Genomic DNA, 22,403 nt, shown 5'->3' with positions numbered 1-22,403 from the left:
CATGCACTTCCAGGAAGCCAAGGGTGGTGTGTGCTATTAAACCCCGGCTCCAGCAAACCTGTGGACAGTGAGGAAGTGAGAACCTCCTCATACCAGGAATGAGCGAACTGCGCTATTACTCATAAGGGCGGTGACCATTCACTCCCCCACCTACCTTCCTTTGGCCTGGAGTAGTATTTCCCAAAGGCATGGTCTTTATCAATATTCGGATACAGATACTTCAGGGGATTCTCTGGGATATTTTCAGCAGCCATAACTTTGTAATTGCGAATAATATCAGGAAAAGTAACAGCAGAAAGTTCTTTCTTCGTGTAGGGTTCAACGGCATGGAAGTGAGGTTCTAAAAAAGAAGAAGATCCAAGTAAGTCCCATGGACTAATCCCAAAACAACAGAGGAGAAAAGCAAAACATTGCAGAGTTTGTGGATTTGAGCAAACCTGGTAAAAACTAATCACGATATAGGACTTATAACACAGCATGTTGCTTCATTTCTGAACGAATCGTAATCCTTTCTGAGAAACAAGAAACATAAAGGCAATGCAACAACACTGCCCTTGTCATTATTTGCTGAGATTGGTAAACCTGGCAAGAAGAGGTTTATTAAACATCTTCGGTAGCCTGCGTCTTCAATGATGTCCCCACCTGTGGGCAGCTACAGAAATACTAACTGGATCTTCTTGGCTCAAGCCACAGATTAAGTTAATAAAAAATAAGCTCACTCGCCAGTTGCTTTTCTTTTCAGACTGAAGAAAGTAATTTTTTACTAAAATAATTAATGCAATACCCAGAAACCAATTTTTTAAACAAAAAAAGGATCCTACTTGCTACTTTTTCTTCTAATCCTTAATGCAATAAATCCCTTTAATTTACTCGTGGTTTTACTCCCAGACGTCATCTGAATGCCGCCTCCTGACAGACCCAGAAGCTCACTTTTGGGTGCACACATTCCGGAGGCTGCCGTTCGGGTGCTCCGGGGACTCTGCCCTAATGTGCAGGCTGCCAGGGTCCCAGAGGTCTGGAGCTGGTGTTGCCCCGCCTAAGCTTTCTGGATGCCAAGGACCTCAGCTCTGCCTCCAGCTTGGCCGGCTCCTTCGTTCACTTAGCTCGGGAAAGGCACTACTGGAGAAGATGGACAAGGCCGCTTCTAACATCTACCGCCTACCCTCAGCCCTAATCCCAGCATTCCTCAATTTTCATTAGGAGAAAAAAAAAAAAAAATAGGGGCGCCTGGGTGGCTCAGTGGGTTAAGCCTCTGCCTTCGGCTCAGGTCAGGGTCTCAGGGTCCTGGGATCGAGCCCCGCATCGGGCTCTCTGCTCAGCGGGGAGCCTGCTTTCTCCTCTCTCTCTGCCTGCCTCTCCGCCTACTTGCGATCTCTGTCAAATACATAAATAAAATCTTTAAGTAAAAAAAAAAAAAAAAAAAAAAAAAGAACTGAAGTATGCCCCATTTTCGCACCTGTCCCCCGAAGGCCGGGAAGCCACTGGGTTCCCTCAGCGGGGGCAAACTGAGAGTAAGTGCGGAAAGGGCCGTGTCTGCCGTCTCCTCTCCGCGGCCGGGCCTTCTCCCCAACCCTGGGCAGCGCGCGGCGGCGCTGGGCGTCTTTCCGCCGCAAACGCAGCTGAGGGAGCGCAAACCCCCGCGAGAACAAAGCCAGACTTGCCCCCGCTCGGTGTGCACGCGGGGCCGGGGCGGGGGCCAAGGGCGGCGCGGGGCGCGCAGGACCCCTGACCCGGAGCCTGCCGGGGCCGTGCGCCTCCAAGGGGGCCTCCCCGCGTGGCCCCGGGGGCAGAGGCCTCCGAAACTGCGAGGCAGCCACGCGGACGCACGTCCTCGCCCTACAGGAAGCAGGCGGGGCAGAAAGAGCAGCACCCGGCCTCGTCTGTCTCTCACCCGCCACTCCCACCCGGGCAGTGACCCACGAATACTCCTGGCGACGTACCACACCCTCTTGGCGACGCGCAGAGGGCGCGTTGGACGGCCGCCGGGCTGCGGCGGGGACGCGAGGGGCGGGGCCGGCGGGGCGCGCATGCGCGCAGGCTCACCTCCTCCGTTCTGGGCGCGCTCCACCCACGTGAACGTGATGGCGCCTTCGCGGCAGCTCTCGCTGAAGCGCAGCAGGAACGTCCCGGGCTGCTGGTCCTTCAGCAGCGCGCGCTCCCGCTCCTTGCTGATGAAGCCCACGATACACCTGCGTGGGGACAGAGAGGAGGGGCGCTGAGCGTCGGCTCGGGAACCAGGCCGACTGCGGAGACCCGACAGAGAACGGGGTGCAAACGTGGAGCCCGTCTGAGGCGCAGGAAATCGCCCGCTTGGCCACTTCCGGTAGCGCTCGGCCTGGGCCTGCGTGTGCGGAAGTCCGAGCCCGTCGTCCGCCCCGGCCGGGGGATGGGCCCGCACCTACTGGCCGCGAAGGGGCCCCGCGTGTCCACTTGAGGACCCTTTGTTTCCCTTGATTTTTCAAGGCCGTGAAAATGTCCGAGTTCCTGTTTCCTACCGGAGACGAAGGCTCGGACCCTGTCCTTCCATGTTCTACCACTTCTGGTAAGTTAAAGCCTTTGCTGAAACAGCAACTGACCCTGGCGGTAAGTTAAGTAAAGTAAAAACCACTGACTGAGGTAAAAAGGGTTTTCTTCCTTCCTAGTGGCAACACAGTAAATCAGTGCTTAAGAAGTTTTTGTTCAACGAGTGAATGCACGAATGGCACTCAAAAAGTCCTGTTTAAGTGTTGAAAATACATATCCATAGATTATGAACTTTCATAATCTGTAATTTTAATCTGATGAGGTTCCACTATCATGAAGCCCCGCCAGGACAGCCCGGAAGCATCCACTCCTATGAGATGCTCTTAGGTCTTGTTGAATTGTGAGGCCTGTCCAGGCCAGGTGGGTCTCGGCCTTGCAGTAGGGAGCCTGTGCTAAAATTACGTTTAAAAAATAAATTGATCGATGGCCCTTACCCATCATTCCAGAGAGAGAGCAGGTGTTTTTTAATGAGTTCAAGGATGCTTTCAATCCAAAGCCAGAAGGGAAAATTTTTATCATTTATGTTTTCCTGCAAGTGTACAAATGCACACATTAGGAACAAAGAAATTCAAAATAGTGACTTACCATGCCTCTTCCCGCCATCGGATTTTAATTCGCAAAGCGTGACCAGCTGCCAAAACTAACACCACCCCCACTGAGCCACCCCTCCCCTTAGGCAGACACCATGCTCGCTTGCTCTGTCCCAGGTCAGGCTCTGCTTCCCTCTCTAAACTGTAGTGAACCAGCCAGGGAACGACCTCCAGGGTGAATCACAGAACAGAAGCTGCCCTCCTGCTAGTAAAATCCAGTAGCGTGGGCTTGTCAGCACTGTCCGGCCACTCCAGGGGGGTCTTATTATTCCCTCCAACTGGTCCCTCTGCTGGCGCAGGCTTGGGGAAACTCATCAGGCCCATCGGGCCGTCCAAGCCGGCACAGACCACGCATTTCTCATGGACGGGCTAAATGGTGCCAGGCAAGGGACCGGTGTGGGTAAACGGAAGGCTCATTTCAGATAGAAAGAATGTTATCACACACGCAGGCGCTTCCTGTCAGACTCACACTTGGAGACTGACCTTCTGCACTGAAGGAAAGTAAACAACCTGCCCCCGGGTTTCCACAGGCCAGGGGCAAACATGCCAAAATAAGCAGAAAGATAAGTAACTACCACAGCAAAAAACAGGAGAACCTCAACAGAGAGGGAACTCAGAGCATAGAAAACCCAGACAGTACCCACCTTACAGAACCTTGTCCATGGAATGAGACCATCGGGGCCAGCATTAGGACCTAACCAAATAAAAATAAGCATTTTCAGGAAACAGAAATGGACTCTGAAGCTTTTGCTAGACCGGCTAACCAAGATGGCTCTTGTATATCCTCTCAAAGGGCTAACACCCAGAAGAGAAAGCCCAGGTACATGGTTGATACTCTGAGACACACTGATGCTAATTAATTGTACTTTCTGGAGAAGCCTTCATTTGGTCCCTGTCTATGCAGTATCATCTCCCCGGGGCCGCCGCCTCCTTCCTCAGCAGGCTTCTCTCCCACAGGTCCTTTGGAGCTTTCTCAAGCTTCAAACTAAGACCAAGATCACCCCTAGGTGATCTATTTCACTGACACTTGACTGTCCAAGCTTATTTTGGATGTTATTTGGGCATTTGCCTCAGCCTTTCTCCAAACTAGACATGGGCTGAGGGAGGCCGATATAGATCAAAAGCCAAGTGGGAGACATGAGAGAGGGGAAGGAGGCCGAGGGGTTCTCCACTTCACAAATTAAAGCAGCCCAGGCCATTGAAGGTCTGAGGCTATCATCTCTCTTTGGAGAGAACCACAAATAAGCCATTATAGGCAGAAAAGATACCTGTCTTAATTCTCACCAAATAAGGAAATGGAATAAGGTGATTTCTTACATCTTATTAAATGGCCTAAGACCCCCTACTGTGACAGCTACAGGGCCACAAGAAGGCATACTGAGAGCTACTTGGTTAGGAAGAGGCTACTGGTGTTTGCAATATACACAATTCTTCATATAGAAAGCAAATCTGGAAAAAAAAAAAAACTTGCCTATGGATTTTTAAAGAAATAGTTCAGATACTCTCATTCATTGAAGATTGAGGCTAGTCGGTCTTTGATTTCCTTATGTGGAAGACTAATAAATCCATGACATTAGCTATTGAAGAGGAATTCTCTATCATGGCCTGGACCCTGAGATAAGAGCCTTGGGTGTATCCTATGGAGTAGGTGGCCCCAGGACCTTACTTATTCTCACTATGCTAGGGACTTTTTTCTAATTTTTAGGTTAGTAAGACTTCATTTTTCTCATCAAGGAACTTCTTTTAGCCATAATTAATACATTTTACATAAGTCAAAAATATTTCTCTTAGAACCTGCTCAGTAATGTTAACCAGAAATAATCAGGATATGATTCTTTTTAGTTTTTTTTAAATTAGGTCTAAACCTACTTCCAAGGTGAGCTATAATTCTCATTTAGCTATAACAAGCTGTAGCTGGGAAAGCCAACCGACTCCTTTTTTTTTTTTTTTTAAACACTCTTCTACCTTGATCAGAATAGAGAGAGCAGAGGGGAAAGGAACAAGTCGAGATATTTTTATGAATTTAAGTTTTCTTATATGGAGAAAGTTCCTACCGAGTAGTTTCTCTCCCAGCATGTTGAGCTGGTCCACATTGAGACCTCTTTTGGTGACAGAAGAAAACTGCCAGCTGAGCACCTCCGAGAGCTGAGACCATCGTGCACAAGGTGGGTTCAGGAAGAAGGACAGATTCTAGAGAAAAAAATACCCAAAAGCTTAGGCCGTCGGTCCCAAGCAAGGCCCTCAGACCCGGATCTGTCCCGAAGTTCAGTTCTAGTTTCTGTGACACACACAAGTTTTCACAGAAGAGAAACACAGTTGATTCTCGTTATTGGGAGGTTCACATTCGTGAATTCAATCTACTTATGCAAAGTTACTTTAACCCCCAAATGGCTCCTCGCGGCACTTCTGGAGTCATCTGTGGACACCATGAATAGAGCGGTGAAAGACTGGAGTCACCCGACGTGGATGTTTCCAGGAGAGTCAGACTACGCAACTGCCTTCTTGTTTCAGCTCTCATACCTCAAGCAAGTGTCCTTTGCCTTTTGGTTTTTTTTTCTGTTCTTTAAAAATTTCATTTTTAAAATGGTCACAAGGATAGCACTACGGTGCCGCCTGATGTTCCTAAGTGCAAGATGGCCGCCATGCGCCTCATGGAGCAAATACAAGCACTTAGATGCGCTTCAATCAGGCATGAGCTACAGTGCTGCTGGCCTGAGCTCAATGTGAATGCAAAAACAGATGCGTTAGATAAGGCATCTTTGAACAGAAGCATACATAAACAAGGCCACTTATCAACAGGTCCAGCAGCCATCATTCAGCGTTTGCTAATTCAGTGTTCGCTAATTCAGTGTTCACAGTGACTTTCAAGAATGTAAGTGCAAAAAAAAAGCAAAAAAAGAAAAGAAAAGAATGTAAGTGCAGGGAATAATGAGAATCAGCTGTGCTTAACAGTGAGCATGCACACTTAAGAATGGAGCGTGCTGGGGCGCCTGGGTGGCTCAGTGGGTTAAAGCCTCTGCCTTCGGCTCAGGTCATGATCCCAGGGTCCTGGGATCGAGCCCCGCATCGGGCTCTCTGCTCAGCAGGGAGCCTGCTTCCCTTCCTCTCTCTCTCTCTCTGCCTACCTGCGATCTCTGTCAAATAAGTAAATAAAATCTTTAAAAAAAAAAAAAAGAATGGAGCGTGCTGATTGAGCAGATAAATACACTTTCTTAAGAAAAGCAATAAATCAACTCCTCCACAGTAAAAGTTATAGGAAATCTATTCCCTGAGCTTATTCTTACAGAAGGAAAACCACAATTCTCATTTCTAATACATATAGGTGCTTCCCTTTTCCAGAATTACTGAAGGTTCTTAACGAAAGCACTTGCTATGTCACTTTTCTCTCAACGTCTGGCCCTGAGGGGCACTGTGAGATGCGCAGAAGCCACATGATGGTTAGCGCCTGAGCAAAAGGAGATGAGTTTTCCATACCCGGGGTTCTGTCACCAGCATGTTGTACCACAGGATGGAGGCCCAACCACTCGGCAGCTGGCTGACGTTGGAGATCACCACGACGGGCAGAGAGGTCGTCTAAAAATGATAAAGACCTTGAAATCATTCGAATCACAGAAATATCACCTGAAGACCACTGTGTAGCCTTAAAACTAAGCAAAGGGTGATTTGCAAATTTGCATGTATTTTATATTTGAACACTAAAAATGGAAAGTTAACTTTTGTCCGTAGCTTATTTTTCATTCTATGTTCAATTAATAAATAAGTCTCCTTGCCTCATGTAATAGTTTAACATAGGACACCTCAACTAGAACATTTAGTTTGCAGCTTTTTATTTTTTTATTTTTTTTTTAATTTTTTTATTTTAATAAACATATAATGTATTTTTATCCCCAGGGGTACAGGTCTGTGAATCGTCTGGTTTACACATTTCACAGCACTCATCATAGCCCATACCCTCCCCAATGTCCATTTTAGTTTGCAGCTTTTTAAAGCTGAATTCAGTTCTCTAGCTTCCTGAACCATTCAGTTAACATCAAGATAGTATTAGCTGAGAAAGATCATCCTTTTTAGCAATTAAGTCAATATGTCTAAAACAAAAACTGAGAAATAGAAATAAAATTTCCCAGGTCTGAACCATGCAAGTCTCACCTCGAGGTCAATGACCAAACCAGGCTGGCACAGCTGGGTCTCAAAACTAAGGGAGTGAAGCTCTTCAGTAACGATGAGAGGGCCCTTCAAAGAGAGACGGGAAAAGAGGAAAAAAAAGGAATACAGTGATTCAGTCAACACATCCTGCAACTTTCAGGGGCCTCATAAGGACTAAAAAGGGCTGCAGAGAGCCTGACTGCTAACCAACCAAAGGCAATTCAGAAAAAAAATTCCCATTTTCACGAATGTACCCCAGGTTCAATTATTGTATCTCCATGTTCTCCCAAGGACAAGATTTCTGAAAGCCTGGCCAGGGTTACAGATTAACAGAATGAAATGTCAGTAGGGAAACAGAAGCTTCTCATGGGTTTCTTGGTGACGAGAAGCTTCCCGGCTCTCAGCCGCCCCGCCTGCTGCCCCGTCCGGCTCCAACCCTGGGCGAGCTGGCGGAGCAGACACGTGTTCCAGGCGGGATTAGTTACTGGAAGGACTGAACTGCATAAGCCTGGCAGGTCAGCAAGTCCCCGGTGTAGAAATATAATAGTTTTCTAAGTGCCTTCCTACACATTATCTCCTGGGAGCACCACAGCAACTGAGAACGGGAGAGAAGCAGCCGCTCTCTGCTCACAGGAGCGGAGCCGGGAGGTCACGGTGAGAGTGAAGGGCAAAACCCAGGCTAAGCGGTGTGTGTCCGTGTGGCCCGGGCGGCGTCTGCCCCACTCCTCCACACAACCTCTGCTGGGTGTGGTTGCGAGGACCGCCTGCTACGTGGGCACAAAGCCTGAAATCGTTCCAAACCAAACCAACTCCAGACATTCTGTCCTCTGTCCACAGTTGAGTTTTTAACGCATCACAGTCATCCCTCCTCCCCAGGGATCTGGCTATAAAAAGGAAACTGTCGCAACGACGCTGCCTCTGGGTAGAGAGCGCAGGGGTGAGAAAACCCTCTTGCCACGCTTCAGTTTTCAGCACGGCAGTCCCCAAACCAGCCTCTAGTTCCCACTCACACAGTAATTCCCGTGAACCCTTAGCTACATCCTACAAACTTCCCGGGATCCACTTTCTTTGCATGTGAGAGGTGAGTAGCATAGGAGCCCGCTGGGAGGGCCCAGCGACATCGTGTGCGAAATCATCTGACAAACAGAAAGCATGAAGGCAGTGGGTTTTTACTGTTATTACAGATACACTCTGTCTCAGAGCTCATCCTCTCCCCTGCGGGGTCTGGACCCCTCTTTGAGGTGCAGGGGCACTGAGCCAACCTGCCTGGACACACCTGCCTCTTAGAGACCATTCAAAACAGAGAAGGACTCACCTCGTTAGTTCTGGTGCCAGCATTTTTCTGTTCCTTCAGTTGCTACAGAACAAGAAACCACCTTAGTAAATGGCATGATAATGCTCATAGTTGCTATTTTCATCTACATATCAGATCGGAGTCACGGTTTAGAAAGAATAAAGGATGTGAAATGATTTTCAGAATGCAGAACAAGACATGAAATGACCCCTGTGTGGGCTCCTAAGCCGAAGTGCCCCTTTCCAGCTCCCTGACACCATGCGGACACACGTGAACATGGAAGGATCCCAGGGAATCACAGCCTGCTCCCTTCCCCCCGTGCAAGCTTTTCTGAATGATCCCCCTTAACTTTCATTAACTGCTTCATGCTCCCCCTGGGTCCCCCCACCCCCCGCTCAGGGCACAGCTAAGCCTGTCCCCAAGAGGACTTCAATCCCTGAGGTTTTAATGGAAGCATTCTGGAGCTCTGAGAGCAGCTCTGGGCACTGTGCGACTCCCACGTCTGGACTGAGGCTCTCACATAAGGTCTAGCTTCACGAACTATGAATTTGCCGGCTTACGGAATTGTTGCCAGTGACCCTACCTGCAGGTTCCAGCCCAGGGAGCACACCAGGGTCGGGGGCAACATGTCAGAACCACCTCACAGAGGCAGGCAAAAGGCACTTAAAATCCCCTGCGGGATTTCTGTGGCCTGGCGGAGTGGGCCGACTCCGCTGGAGACAAAGCGGTGGGGGCAGTGGCCGGGGGCAAGACCGCCGGGAAGGAGAAAATGAATAATGGGCCGAGGAGAGACTCCGGGGGTCCGCCACACCTGGAGCAGGGAGAAGCAGGCAGGATGTGGGGGCAACAGTCAGTTCTGAGGAAACTATGAGACACCAGAGTGAGTGATCACCGAGGTCGCAGAGGCACCAGGCACACAGGTCACTCATATGTACACCGGGTTATGGAATGTTTTGCCGAGACGGCTGTGCCCTAGAAAGTATCTCTGGAGAAGAAACTGGCAGAGCAGGGGCACAGAGCGGGCCTGAGTTAAGGAGGAGAAATGAAGATTCAGCGTCAAGTCAGCAGCCACACACTCCAGAGAGCCTTCTCCAGGGGGTTCGTCCACATCACACAGCGAACCGGGTGCCACTCCATTGAAAATGGGTCCCACTAAGCCACACACAACCCATAGAAACAGGAAAGCTGGTCTCCTACCAGGTGTCGGAACTCCGCCGCCAGACTCCCGTTGGTGGACTCCTCCATGTTCATCACTTTTGTGTGCGTGCCCAAAATGTTGAACTTCCTAAATCTAGACAATACAGAGCAGAAATACTTAAAAGGCTTGGAACTTCTAGACAAACAAAGACAGTAAAATCTAGTACAAGGTGCTTGACATACCCTTTTACTGTATTTCTCTCATTCACATCTCTGAAAAAGAAACATACACATATATATATAAAATCATGTATGTGCATTTAAAGTTTGAGACGAGCTTTAACAAAAATCCAGAAGTATACAATAGAGTAAAAGACCACACAAAATCTATACCTGTGGGCTTTCTATGCTTTAACTCCTGGCCCCCCACCCCCAATCGACCCACACGAGCCCTGCCAAGGATTGCTGAGTGACCTTGGGCAAATAAACCATCGGGCCTCACATGTCTCACTTGTAAGATGTGGTGCTACCGGCGCCCACCATGCAGGACACTGCGAGTGGTGAGCGAGACCACGGGTGCAAGGGCACGAGCGCACCCGCCTGTTCCCTGAGCAGTCGCCCGCCTTGTGTGAGGCCCCGAGCTAAGCGCGGGCAGCAGAGAGCCGTCGCAGCTGTGCGATTAGGGAACTTCCAGCGTGATAGCTAAATCCTTCTTTTTAGTCTCTCTGATCCTTAATGCTTTTATGAAAGGACCAGAAGAGTCAATTATTTGGGGGAAACGGTCAAGTTTAAGTTTTAAATCTGAGGTTCAATCTTGAGCAGCCTGGCCTCTTACATCAGTGCCGTGCTGACTCTGTCACGTTCTGGGCTCCCAGGTACCCGTCAGCAGAGGCGGAGCCCAGACATCATTAGCACGCTCACAGTGACATGGGCCAGCGACCTTTCCTAGCTCAACGAGAAGCTCAGCATTGCTGTGAATGACAATCACCATTAGCTATGTGAGGGACCAACTGTCCCCAGTTCTGGGGTGGGGGGCGGGGGGCGCGGAACTTAAAGAAAAAGGAATAACGTGATAGTGCCTTGTCAGAGCTAAGAAGAAAACCCAGAGTGGAACAGAGAGAAAGGACAAAAGAGCAGTAAAAAACCAAAGGAGAGACAGAGCACAGTGTAATGGCCACATCTGCCTCTTTTCCTTTCAAGAGATACTAGTGTATTTCCCTGTCCCTGGAACCTTCCAGGTGACTCTGACTGGGATCTGCCAACAGAATGGTCGGGAGGGATGCTGCACAAGCTCCAAGTCTCACCCCCGCACGCATCGCACGTGGCTATTCTTACCCACCCGGAATGCCGTCCCCATGCAAAAAAGCCCAGGTTAGCCCCTTGAGGACCCCACGGAGAAGGGCCCAGTTATCCCAGCCAGGACCTCAGACACTGGACACCCCCAGCAACAATCAAGCTGATCCAGACCAGAAAGACCACCTACAGCCCACAGAATAAGAGAAATAAGCTTTTGGGTTTTAAGCCTGACGTGTTGGGGTGATGTGTTAAGCACCAAAAGCTGACACACAGAGAAACTGCAGCCGATGGCAGGAAAGACAAAGGCGCAGAGCACAGCGAAGAACAGTGTTCGAGACCAGAAAGACAAAACCCCGCAGGAAAATGCCTTGGGTCATCATAAATGGTTTTGAAACTTGCTAAACGAGTACGTTACACACACAAAAAAGCATTAAAAATATCAAGGGGTGGGGGCACCTGGGTGGCTCAGTGGGTTAAAGCCTCTACCTTCAGCTCAGGTCATGATCTCAGGGTCCTGGGATCAAGCCCCGCATCGGGCTCTCTGCTCAGCAGGGAGCCTGCTCCCCCGCCCCCCGCCTGCCTCTCTGCCTACTTGTGATCTCTGTCTGTCAAATAAAAAGTAAATAAAATCTTTTAAAAAAAAAAAATCCGCGGGGCGGGGCGGGAGCCAGTGGTTAGTTCAGGACTAGTCCAGGTCTAGCGTCCAAGGGCAAATGGGATAGAACTGCTCCGTTTAGACCCCTGTGAGAGCTCCTGCCCACTCCTGGGTCCCTGCTGTCAGGACAAGGGTGGATCCAGCAGGCCCCACACAGTCTCTGCAAAATGCTGTCCGCTACATTCCAGATACAACCCACAATGGCCGCGGAATCATTGCACCAGACAGTCCTCAGCCTGGTGCGAGCCCAAGGGCCCCTCCTCTTCGGGGCTGGCCTAGGAGGAAGGAGGGGTGGCAGGCCAGGCCCAGTGCTTCCAGACTTGATCAGTGCAAGCTCACAGGCATAAAACACACCCATGCTTTCGTTTGTTTATAGTCTGAGAAGGCACCAGCTTGTTGCTGTCAGCTCTAGGGGAGGCTCCCAGTGTCCAAAATGGGAGCCATCAATTTAAACCTCCTGCGATCCAAGCAGAAATAGCCCCAGCGCATCAGTCCATGTCCGGTTAACAAAACCAGCATCTCGATAGTGTGTGTATCTTAGATAATATAAAAGATATCTTACTTATCAAATAAGACTTTGACTTTCAAATTATAATTCAGCTCTTGCAACTTCACCAGCAGTCTGCAAAGAAAAATAAAAGTCATTATTACTTTAAAAAATTATCTATTGCAGTCTATTTATTATGCCAACTCCCTACGGGTGGCCATGTCAATAACCTCTGCTCCCTCCAGTTATTACAAACAATAGCATCGACATCCACATACGTCTACTGGGATTTTTTCTAAGTGCATTTGCAGCATAAGGGCAAAGCTCTAGCACTAAATTCTGATAGAAAGAGCAGCGTTTCCATTCCCACCAAATGTGAGTGAGGGTCCCTGCTTCCCTATACAGCCTTGCCAACACTGGGTTCTATCAAAATTTCTACTTTGGGACAATTATATGGGCAAAAAAGTAGCAAATGTACTTTTTACTAAAACTTGTATCTAATGTTTGTTCTGTTGGGAAAAAAATAACTCTGACCCATAATGAGGAAAGAGAGGGTAACATCTATGGTCATTCCAGGTGGTGTGGAAAGGCGAAGGAAGGGCTTTGGGAGCCATGCACGTGTCTTCTCTGAGGAGCTGGAGACCTCCAGCAGGAGCCCCTCGCCAGTCCGCTCCACTTACTGGTGCAGGCAGATGGGGCTGCGCTTCTAGTGCCCCTTCTAGCTGTGGGTTCTCGGCCCCCGCGGTGCTTGGGTGTGATGCTGAAACACCAGCAGCCAGTGAACCTCACCGGGACCTAACTGAGTGGCACCCCAGGAGGAAGGACTATGGCCAGCTCTTCGGAGCCCGGCTGCTCACCAGGAGAAGAACAGCTAAAGAAATTTGCTATTTGACAGAGAAAGGACAGCCCTAAGTTCTCACATGGAAACACTTCTGCGCTTTATTATCATGGAGAAAAACAGGTTGCAAAACAACACGTATAGCAGAACCTTAGTTTTCAAAACTAAAATCCTGCAGGTAATATTATGTATGTGTGTATCTTTGTATGAAAATATATGTATATACACACACACACACAACTGTATTTATTTCCATATTTGTGTAGACAGGGAGAGAATTCCGGGAGGGAGGACTGCCACTAGGCTGTTTGCCACAGTGATCTACAGATATCTAGATCACAGACAACTCTGAAACACTGAGAAAAGCTATGACCCCATTCACCAGAAAAATGAGTCACGAGTCCATATTCACACACGCATGTGGTCTCGGGGCTACGTAAAGCCCAGGTTACCAGCTTGTTCTCAGGAGGGCACAAAACTGCTGGGAACTTCTGCGTCTTCTAGATGCAGTTCTGCCCTTTTGAATTCCTTTTTACAGTGAATGCGCATGACATTTACAGGGGGAAATCATGTGTGCGTGTGTGTACATAAATATCTGTTACATTTCTATTTCTTTTAATAGAAAAAATGGACTCTTAGATATTCTAAATAGGAATTCACATCGAAATGCCTACTGCACCACTGCTTCCTCTAAGCACTCTCCGCGACCGTGTCGTGCAGCAGGGGAGAGCACACACTTCAAGGCACAGGGTTTCTGTCTCATCTTGGTTACCTCAACTTCACGGTGAACTGGACCCCGGTCTTCAAGACCAGCGGCCTCTGAGGATGAGTTGGCATGCAAGGCTGTCTTTCCACCACAAATGAGCTGTAAATTCCAAGCAAAGTGCAGATTAGCGTTTCCATTACGGCTGACGCAGTACCAACAGGAGGGGGGTTAGAGGGCACATCCGTACAACATCTGCACTCCGCGTGAGATCAGAGCGTGACCTGTGACACCTCTGACAAGCAAAACCCTGAGCTGCACGAATTTGCATGAAGAACCAAATTTGCTAAGTAGGCTTCACTGTGGCGATCGCTTCACAATATATATGAGTTCAGATCATTATGTCCTACACCTGAACCTGATGAATGTTGTATGCCAATCACATCTCAATTTAAAAATAAAAATAAATGAAAACAAAAAATAAAAAAAAATTTCACTATAGTTGAAAACGAACCGCGTAACACATCGCTTGCTACCATAATTTGAAATGGCTATTTCAGGATCCTTTAGAAAACTGTACTTCTAGTGAGACAGTTTGGTAATACTTACTATCTAATAAACACTTCCAAATATGAATTTCCATTTAAAAAAGGATCATATTTGCATTCCAAAACCCAAGGAAATAAATATCCTCGCTATTTCAAAATTACAGCACTGAGGTGTTGCTGTTTGGACATGAGCCACAGGGAACCGAGGGTATTTTTTTATTACGTCACGTTAGCACAAAAAAAAAAAAAAAAATTGCAGTGTGAACTTTATCCTTCTACCCAGTGCATTAACCTATGAAGTATACTTGGAACAACTGCCCATGAACAAGGCACTCTACAAGGTCCTTGTCGGGGATAAAAGAGGACAATGGCACATCTTTATCTTCCGAGAACTTCTAGTTCATGTCACAGATGACAGAAATCCACACACAATTACATAATGAATCCAGAATGGGAGAAGAACAAAGAGCCAGGCAGATCCAGAAGGGAGCTAACATGTTTGGGAGCGCTGGGAAGATTTCACGACAAGACACAAGCTGAAACTCTGAGGAGCTTACAATGTTGAGATGAGGTTCAAAGAAGGCGGCTGGGGGGCAGAGGACACAGGAGAGGCACGGCAAAGTGACTGGAGTCGGTGCGGACGAGATCTGCCTGGAAATGAGGTGTGTGGGGAGGCTCACCCCTGGAGCGGTCAGCTGGGGCCAGGCTGGGGAGTTGGGGCCCAAGTGTCAAGCTGACGGGCTCTGCCTGGATGAGCAGGTGACAAAGAGCCAGGCTGGACACTACTTGGGGAAGCATAGCGTCACAGGGGCTGAGAAGGGCCATGTTTGGGAGGTGACTGTGCACGAGTTCAGCAAGAAGATCTGAGAGCCTGAAACACATGGGGCCTTGGAGTGGGAAGGAGGGGACAAATCGCCCCAGGACAGACTGGCAGGTCTCGGCACAGACTGGCCCCAGCGGAGGGAGCAGGAGAATGGGTGAGTTACCAGGCTGGCTGGCCACAAGAACAAAGAGCCGCAGAGTGGACGGTATGGGCAAGGCATTTAGGAAGATGTGACTGTCCTAAAACAATTTACACAACGTATTAAACTTTTAAACGACCTGAATCACCATGAAATTTCCCCCCAGTAAAATAACTGCAGAACATGCAAGCGAGTCCCCTCAAGTCACCTCTGAATGAGCTGCTGGAAAAGGCTGAAGGTGCGGTCCCACAGGCCTTGCTTGTTTTTTGTGATAGGGTCGTGTTCGTAGGTGTATTTCTGTTCCAACTCCTCGAGCTTTTTCAGCTGCTGACGCACCTGCTGCAGACTCTCCGCAACTACGGTGAACCTGGGAAGGGACAAGATGCGGGGCCTCGATCAGAAGCCACCTCCAAGCCGCCCGGCCTGCAGGGAACCGTGGAAACGGACGAGTGGTTTCCCCGGGCAACACCTGAGTTATCCGAGCGGCCACTCTCTGCACAGAGAACAAGGTTCACGTTGCCATTAAAGAGTATTATGTGGGGGGAAGAAACCAATGGATTTCGGCCCAGACCTGCGGAGATGGGGCCTGCTGGAGGCCTGTGACTTCTGCTGACCTGCATGATGACCGGGACTTAAAGGGACAAGCAGAGACGAGGGCAGAGGCAGGGGGCACAGCAAAGGTCTGCTGTGACAGCTGATGCTGGAGGCAGCGAGGGGCCCGTGCAGGTTGTGTATCAGGACACAGAGGAGCAAGAGAACAGCTTGGAAGCCGCACAGTGAGGGACTGACAGGCCGGGGTCAGGGGGAGGAGAGGGAAGGAAGGTTACCGCTTTACTGAACTGAAAGGCGGCGGCAAAGGCGGCTGCAAAGGCGCTCACTCTAGACACTCAAAATATAAACCACGGAGGAAACTCCTGATTGCTTTCAGGTCCCTCTTTGCTTCCAGTGAAGGGCCTGTGAGCCGAGTCAGGCTGTGCGACTGCGGCTTGACTCCCTGGCGTAGTAACAGAGGAAGATCTTCTCCCCGTGAACACATCTCCTTCGCTTCACGGTTTCATTCCCTGAATCCCGTTCAAAGCACCCAAGGAGCAGCCCTTGGCCGTGAAAGGAGAAAGGCTGATGGCCGCGGGCGAGTTCCGGGGGATCCTAACCGGGGGCTTCCCAACTTCCTTCAAGCCACGGCACACATGCGAACGTGACAAATGACCACGAGGGGGCTCCGGACAGCCCAGGGCTTCCCTAGGCAGCAGGAGAGGTTTGGGGACGGGTGGGGGCGGGGGTTGCCAGTGGTTCTCAAGGCCCATTGTGGGAGGTACACTGGGCTGGGAAGTTCTGTTTTGACCAACAAGAAATCTGGAATACAAGCAGGCAATCCACAGAATACAAATGAACGGCTAAGTATTAATCGTGAATTTAAAAAAAAAAGGGTGCTGAGATCTGTGGTCCTTGGGTGCTCGGAAACTGTTGCAGGCTGCCCTCCCCTCACCCCTACTCTGACCCACCACGGTCCCCGGCTCTGGTCTGTCGGCCGTCCCCTGGATGACACTAGTGCGCCCACGGTCACCTGGCTGGCCTTTCTGTCTCTAGTCTATCCTCCAGACTGCTGCCAGAGTGACCTAAGTCAAACAAACAAAATACCCGAGGAGTGACCCTGCCCTTGAATCAAAAGCCCCGCCAGGCTCATCAGTGCGCACCGGATCAAGCCTCCTGCTTCCCGCCACCTCCACCATCCTCCGCCCGCGCCGCACCCCGTCCTCCAGCCACCCCATACGCGGCACCGCAGGCCCCCCTCATGCCCAGCTTCGCCTCTGTCTCCTCTGCCTCTGTCCCCGCTGCTCTCCTCCCTGGTCTCCAGGAAGGACTCCCCTTCAGGCTCAAGTCAGCGCGAGAGCCCTTCTCGGAAACTCCGCTGCTGCCGCTTCCCTCGTCCTCCCCAGAACCCTGGGCAGCCCGTCCTTAGAGCACAGGGGGAGGCGTGGACCTTCCGCCTCCACACGGAGACTCCTCCCGGGTAGGACCAAGAGTCACTCATCGCCTGGCACACGGCATTTAATAAGCGTTTACTAGATATTTGACGGAGAGAACGGTCCAAACGATTACTTCACGGAAGCCTGGAAAATGTCTCATGCTATTTTGTTTTTAATTAAACATTAGGGCTCGAGCCGTTCGATATGTGATGTGAGGACTATGACACCAGTGCTTTGGTGCAAATGACGTATCCCATGGGACAGGCACAGTAGGGAGAGGACTGCTCCAGACCAAGCAGAACTTGGCTGACCTCGGCCACAGGCATGAAAAATGTGCGCTTTTCAAGGGTCACCAGGGCAAGAGGCAGCTGGGCTCTATCAAAGTCTAAACGAAAGTCTCGACAGGGTCCTTCCAACTAACAACTGGAATGTACGCTTTATGGGCTCCTGGGGTCGGCGGTCAGATTCAGAGACTCTCACCAGTTCTGCAGCTGATCAAGACAAGCGTTGGGGGGCCCCCCGATGCAGGCGCTCTGCTGTCTCTGCTTCCACTCCACAAGCTCGTCGTTGATCAGGGCTTTCTGGGTGAGTTCCGTGACATTCAACAACTCTATTATTTTGAGAACTACTTCCTAAAGGGAGAGGAAGAGACAAAGTGAAGTCGATTCATCTTTAATCACTGAATTTAAAAATGTTTTTAAAAAGCAAAGCAAGGGGCGCCTGGGTGGCTCAGTGGGTTAAGCCTCTGCCTTCGGCTCAGGTCACGATCTCAGGGTCCTGGGATCGAGCCCCGCATCGGGCTCTCTGCTCAGCAGGAAGCCTGCTTCCCCAACTCTCTCTCTGCCTGCCTGCTTATGATATTTCTCTCTCTTCGTCAAACAAATAAATAAAAAATCTTAAAAAAAAAAAAAAGGAAAGCAAATATTTCAACTGGGGCTCTAAGCCAAGTGGTTATAAAAATAATGTTTCCTCTATTCTAAACTTCATGTCCATTACTTATAGTCTGTGACAAAAGGAACACATTATTCTGGAAAGTGAATCACTACCTTTCTCTTATTGTCGAGCATTAAATACATCTTCTGGATTAACAACTGTTCTTGTTTCTGATCATTCTTTGCCACGCCATTGGTTTCATGCTCTGTGAAGTGGGAGAGACAGCAGGTAAGTATAAATGTAAAAAAACCAAAACCAACTAAATCCAAGATTCACACCCACTTAGAAGAAATAGAATCCAAATGCTATCTGCTGACAAATCCAAGTTTGATCTTCAATTTTCATCGAACAAAACTAAAAAAATGTCATCAGTTTAAAAAAAATTGGACAGGCTAAAACAAAGTTCTTGTTTTCAATGACCCATGTAAACTGGACACAGCACCGTCCGGCTCTTAAATCATTGTCAGAATATTACCTAAATGAATATAACCAACAAAATCCAAAATCCCGGATAAAAAATTTATACAAAGTGTACGTGCAGCTTTGAAAGAGAAGTACACAATTAGAAAGGAGTAGTTGAGGTTCCTTTCTGTCATGCTATTCCCTAAATTGTCCTAATAATGTCCCCAGACCAACCCCAGTATCCTCCAAGTGATCTCTAGGGTTACAGCCAGCGTATGGAGCTGCATTGTTTAAAGGAGCTTCAAGCCAGGAAACTCCACACACCTGTCTGGCTCCGTCAATCAGGGGGCTAGGTACAGTAAGTAAAGTGAGTGACACATAGCCAGTGGTTGTCGACAGCCAGGGATACTGGCCTGCCATCCCTGCCCCCAAACATGTGGCAGTGTCTGACCTGTCACCACTGGGGATTAAGGAATAGTTCTACTGCCATCTGGTGGCTAAAAATCAGGGCTGCTGCTAACTACCCTATCAGGCACCGGACAGACAGCCCCTCGGGCGAGGATCCGGCTCGAAAGGTCAACAGTACAGAGGTTAACACCGGCCTGCCTCACCAAGAAGCCAAGACTAGCAGTTCAGAGTCATAAAGCATTTGGCAAACATGAAGACATACTTGTCTTCTCCATCTCGTGTCAACAGAAGAAAGGACGGCCAATGGGCACTGCTTTAGACATGAAGTCTTACCTCTGTTCTGCAAGGTTTTGCACTTGAAGTCATATTCGTCTTGTAAATCTTCTAGGGTCTTGATTTCATGCTCTATACACTGTAAATAAAGACAAACAGGTTTTCCCACCGACCCGCTTCCAAAGACTTTGGGGAATAGATTATCGTTTCTGTAGGACCCAGAAACCCTGGCAACCGTCCTGCACCCTCAAAGATGGATTCCACTTGCAAAATTCTAGTCACATACATAATAATCTCTATTTCTTTAATAAGAATATAATAGTTTTTTTTTTAAGAGGAAGACATATGGTTATTTTCAGACTAGCTTCCCTTGATTTCTACTTTAATGCTTCCCTTCCCAGGCCCAGAATTAAACAGGTCCTTGAGAAAGAGGAGCGACATTTGTCCTGGGGCCTCTGCATAACCCCAAGAACATGCCAGCTTGAGAAGCGCGGCCACCAAAGGCTATTTCAAGCAGCAACATCTAGTTTATTGGGTGCTGGGGCAAAGTCAACAGTTACTGCACAATCTTGCAAGGAAGAAAGAAAGCAGTTCAGTGTCTGAAGCTGTAACAGGGGCCATAAAAGTCTAATCCGCTGGTTGGTTTAACTACTTTGTTTACGTATGGTTTGGAACTTCAGCAAAACTTTCCTTCTCAACTACTTAAAAGACTGAAATCAGTTAACCACGTTTACACTCAAGTAATTGATACCTTTCTCGTCTTACAAAAAGTTAGAGGCTAAACATACATGTTGACTCAATACGCACCATAACCTTATCCTTCACATTTCTGACTTTGCTGTCAAGCTCCTTCTGCTTGTCTAACATCACGGTGCTCTGGATACTCCCCGACTGCGCCTGCAATGGGAGGGGCGTGGTTACCAACGATGTCCTCTGCCACAGTCACCTGCTGGTCACTCTCCGAAGTCGAGTCCACACCTTGTGCACCACCTACCCCCAGACCTTCCGAAACTTCCTACAAGCTTCCCACATCAGCATTGACCAGAAACAGCTAGTTCTCAAGGCCCTGGAAAATGCTGGCGAAATGTTAGAAAGGCTACAGAAAGACTCGGCTCAGTTCATGTCTGCTATATACAGAGTATTTCTGGAATTTTCCATTAACTCATACAGTTGCATGGTACCACACAGGAAGTTCACGTCAGGGTTTCTCAAATTTTATAGACAAGATTATTCCCATGAACCCTGTACTTCTTTGTCATAAAGCCTCGCGACTCCTTGTGGCCCCCAGACCGGCAGCACCTCACTGCCCGGGAGCTAGCGAGAAATGCAGACTCTGAGTGCCTCACTGATTACTGAATCAGAAGCCCCATTTTGACAAGATCCCAGGTGACCCAGAGGCCTGTCGAAACTGGACAGCACTGCCATTCCCGACTTCAGTGACTGTGTGCTACTCAGAAGTCATGACTATCAACCGAGACACACAGAGGATCCAGTCCTCGTCCTTCAGAGCACTCAAGACGTAGCAGCACCTCCGTGTTCCTCGTTTAAGGTGTTCCCTGGTTTATTCACGCAGCAAGACTTACTCGCTATTAAGTCAAGGTCAGACAATTCCCAGACCCTGGTGGTAGAGCGGGAAACACGAGACTGTTCTCATACAGATTAGATTCTAGAAAGACGCTATTTTTGTTTAGAGTTAAAGCCCCTCCCATGGCAAAAACTGTGCCCATCGACCTTCCTTACGGAGGCCTACACGGCGCAGATTCTATGTGAGCATTTTTACCCCTTCAAACTTATCAGGATTTTCTTCTTTTATATCTGGATTTTTCCTATTAGAAAGCCTTTCTGTATTGACAGATTAGAAACAAGTTCTCCCATTTTCAACCTAGCACTTAAATGGTTTCTTTTTTTCCTACCTTTAGATCTCTAATCCATTTGAAGTTTATTCTTGTGTTTACTGTGAAAAAGTGTGGGGACAATTTTAACTTTTTTCCCAATTGGCTGTCCACGTGTCTTAACAACAGTGAATGAAAACTTCCTATTTTCCCCAGAGCTCTAACTTGCCATTTTTATCACACAAAGTTCCTTACATACCTGGGTGCAAGTTCTAGACTTTCTCTGATTTTCCATGGGTTTTTCTCTTCCTAAACCTGAACCTCTAAACAGTGTTTAACCCTGGAGGGCTTGGTGTGTACCTAATAGAGCGGGGTCCGTCTTCTTGCCGTGTTTCTCTGCTAGCTTCCTTGCTATTCTAGCAGAGTTATTTTCCTGACGACTTTCATAGCTTCAGAAAGAAACTTGTTACTTCTATCGGGATCATGTTAAAATTATGAATAACTCAGGGACAGCCGGTATCTCCATGACGTTGCTTTTGATTCTTATATCTCTCATGGTGTTCTCTTATCTAACTGTATTGGCGAATACCACCAATATAATGTTATTTAAGTATCAGTGGAAATAGTGGACATCCTTGCCACAGTTCTGATGTGTTCCAAACTACATAAGACATTGTCTACAGCACTGAGAGATATGTATTTTAATATGCGAAGAGGTACCCATCAGTTTGTATATTATTTAGTGTCTTTTATCAGGGATGGGTGTTGGATTTTGTCAACCCTTTTCAGCAACTATAGAGATAAGCATATGCTTTTTCTTCCTTGTATCTACTTACATAATGAATTACATTAATGCATTTCCTAGCCACACCCTACTCTGTAATTATAATCTGGAATAAATTCTACTTGGTCATAATATATTGTTTTCTTAATGTATTACTGAATTCTGATCACTAAAATATTTTGTTTAGAACTTTACATTGATATTCAGAAGTGAAATTGGCTGATAATATTCTTTTCTGTTCTATCTTTATTATGTTTAGGTGATCTAAGTGATTCTCTGTTTACAGAAAACTCTGGAAGTTTTCCTTCTTTTATATACTCTGGAATTGCAGAAGTTCAAAGCGTCTGAATTATATCTGTGTAAAGTGTGCATTAAAAATATGCTACACTGGGGGCGCCTGGGTGGCTCAGTGGGTTGAAGCCTCTGCCTTCGGCTCAGGTCATGATCTCAGGGTCCTGGGATCGAGCCCCTCATCGGGCTCTCTGCTTAGTGGGGAGCCTGCTTCCCTTCCTCTCTCTCTGCCTGCCTCTCAGCCTACTTGTGATCTCTGGTACCCCTAGGTGCCCCACGTGTCACTGAGGAACGAACAGGGCTGCTCGGGCCTTTCAGAAGGAGCTGTCGCTTTGAG

General features: G+C 48.3%; 1 protein-coding gene across 1 annotated transcript in view; it reads right to left on the bottom strand.

The window, feature by feature from the left end:
* STAT1 (signal transducer and activator of transcription 1) overlaps positions 1-22,403 on the bottom strand; it is a 38,963-nt gene that overhangs the window by 6,939 nt on the left and 9,621 nt on the right. The window contains exons 6-22 of the mRNA XM_080799518.1: positions 19,967-20,056; positions 19,220-19,298; positions 18,190-18,281; positions 17,624-17,775; positions 15,385-15,543; positions 13,736-13,828; positions 12,201-12,260; positions 9,931-9,960; positions 9,748-9,841; positions 8,572-8,613; positions 7,260-7,343; positions 6,588-6,686; positions 5,168-5,303; positions 3,758-3,807; positions 2,958-3,052; positions 2,044-2,189; positions 155-340 (exon numbers count right to left, since the gene is read on the bottom strand). Coding sequence (XP_080655644.1) covers positions 155-340; positions 2,044-2,189; positions 2,958-3,052; positions 3,758-3,807; positions 5,168-5,303; positions 6,588-6,686; positions 7,260-7,343; positions 8,572-8,613; positions 9,748-9,841; positions 9,931-9,960; positions 12,201-12,260; positions 13,736-13,828; positions 15,385-15,543; positions 17,624-17,775; positions 18,190-18,281; positions 19,220-19,298; positions 19,967-20,056 — 1,687 coding nt within the window. The remainder of the gene's footprint in view (positions 1-154; positions 341-2,043; positions 2,190-2,957; positions 3,053-3,757; positions 3,808-5,167; positions 5,304-6,587; positions 6,687-7,259; positions 7,344-8,571; positions 8,614-9,747; positions 9,842-9,930; positions 9,961-12,200; positions 12,261-13,735; positions 13,829-15,384; positions 15,544-17,623; positions 17,776-18,189; positions 18,282-19,219; positions 19,299-19,966; positions 20,057-22,403) is intronic.

This window comes from Martes martes (genome assembly GCF_963455335.1).
Source record: "Martes martes genome assembly, chromosome: 3".
In the NCBI taxonomy this organism is placed as follows: Eukaryota; Metazoa; Chordata; class Mammalia; order Carnivora; family Mustelidae; genus Martes; species Martes martes.
Note: the sequence above shows the minus strand (reverse complement) of the source record. Positions and strands in the feature narration are given on the sequence as shown.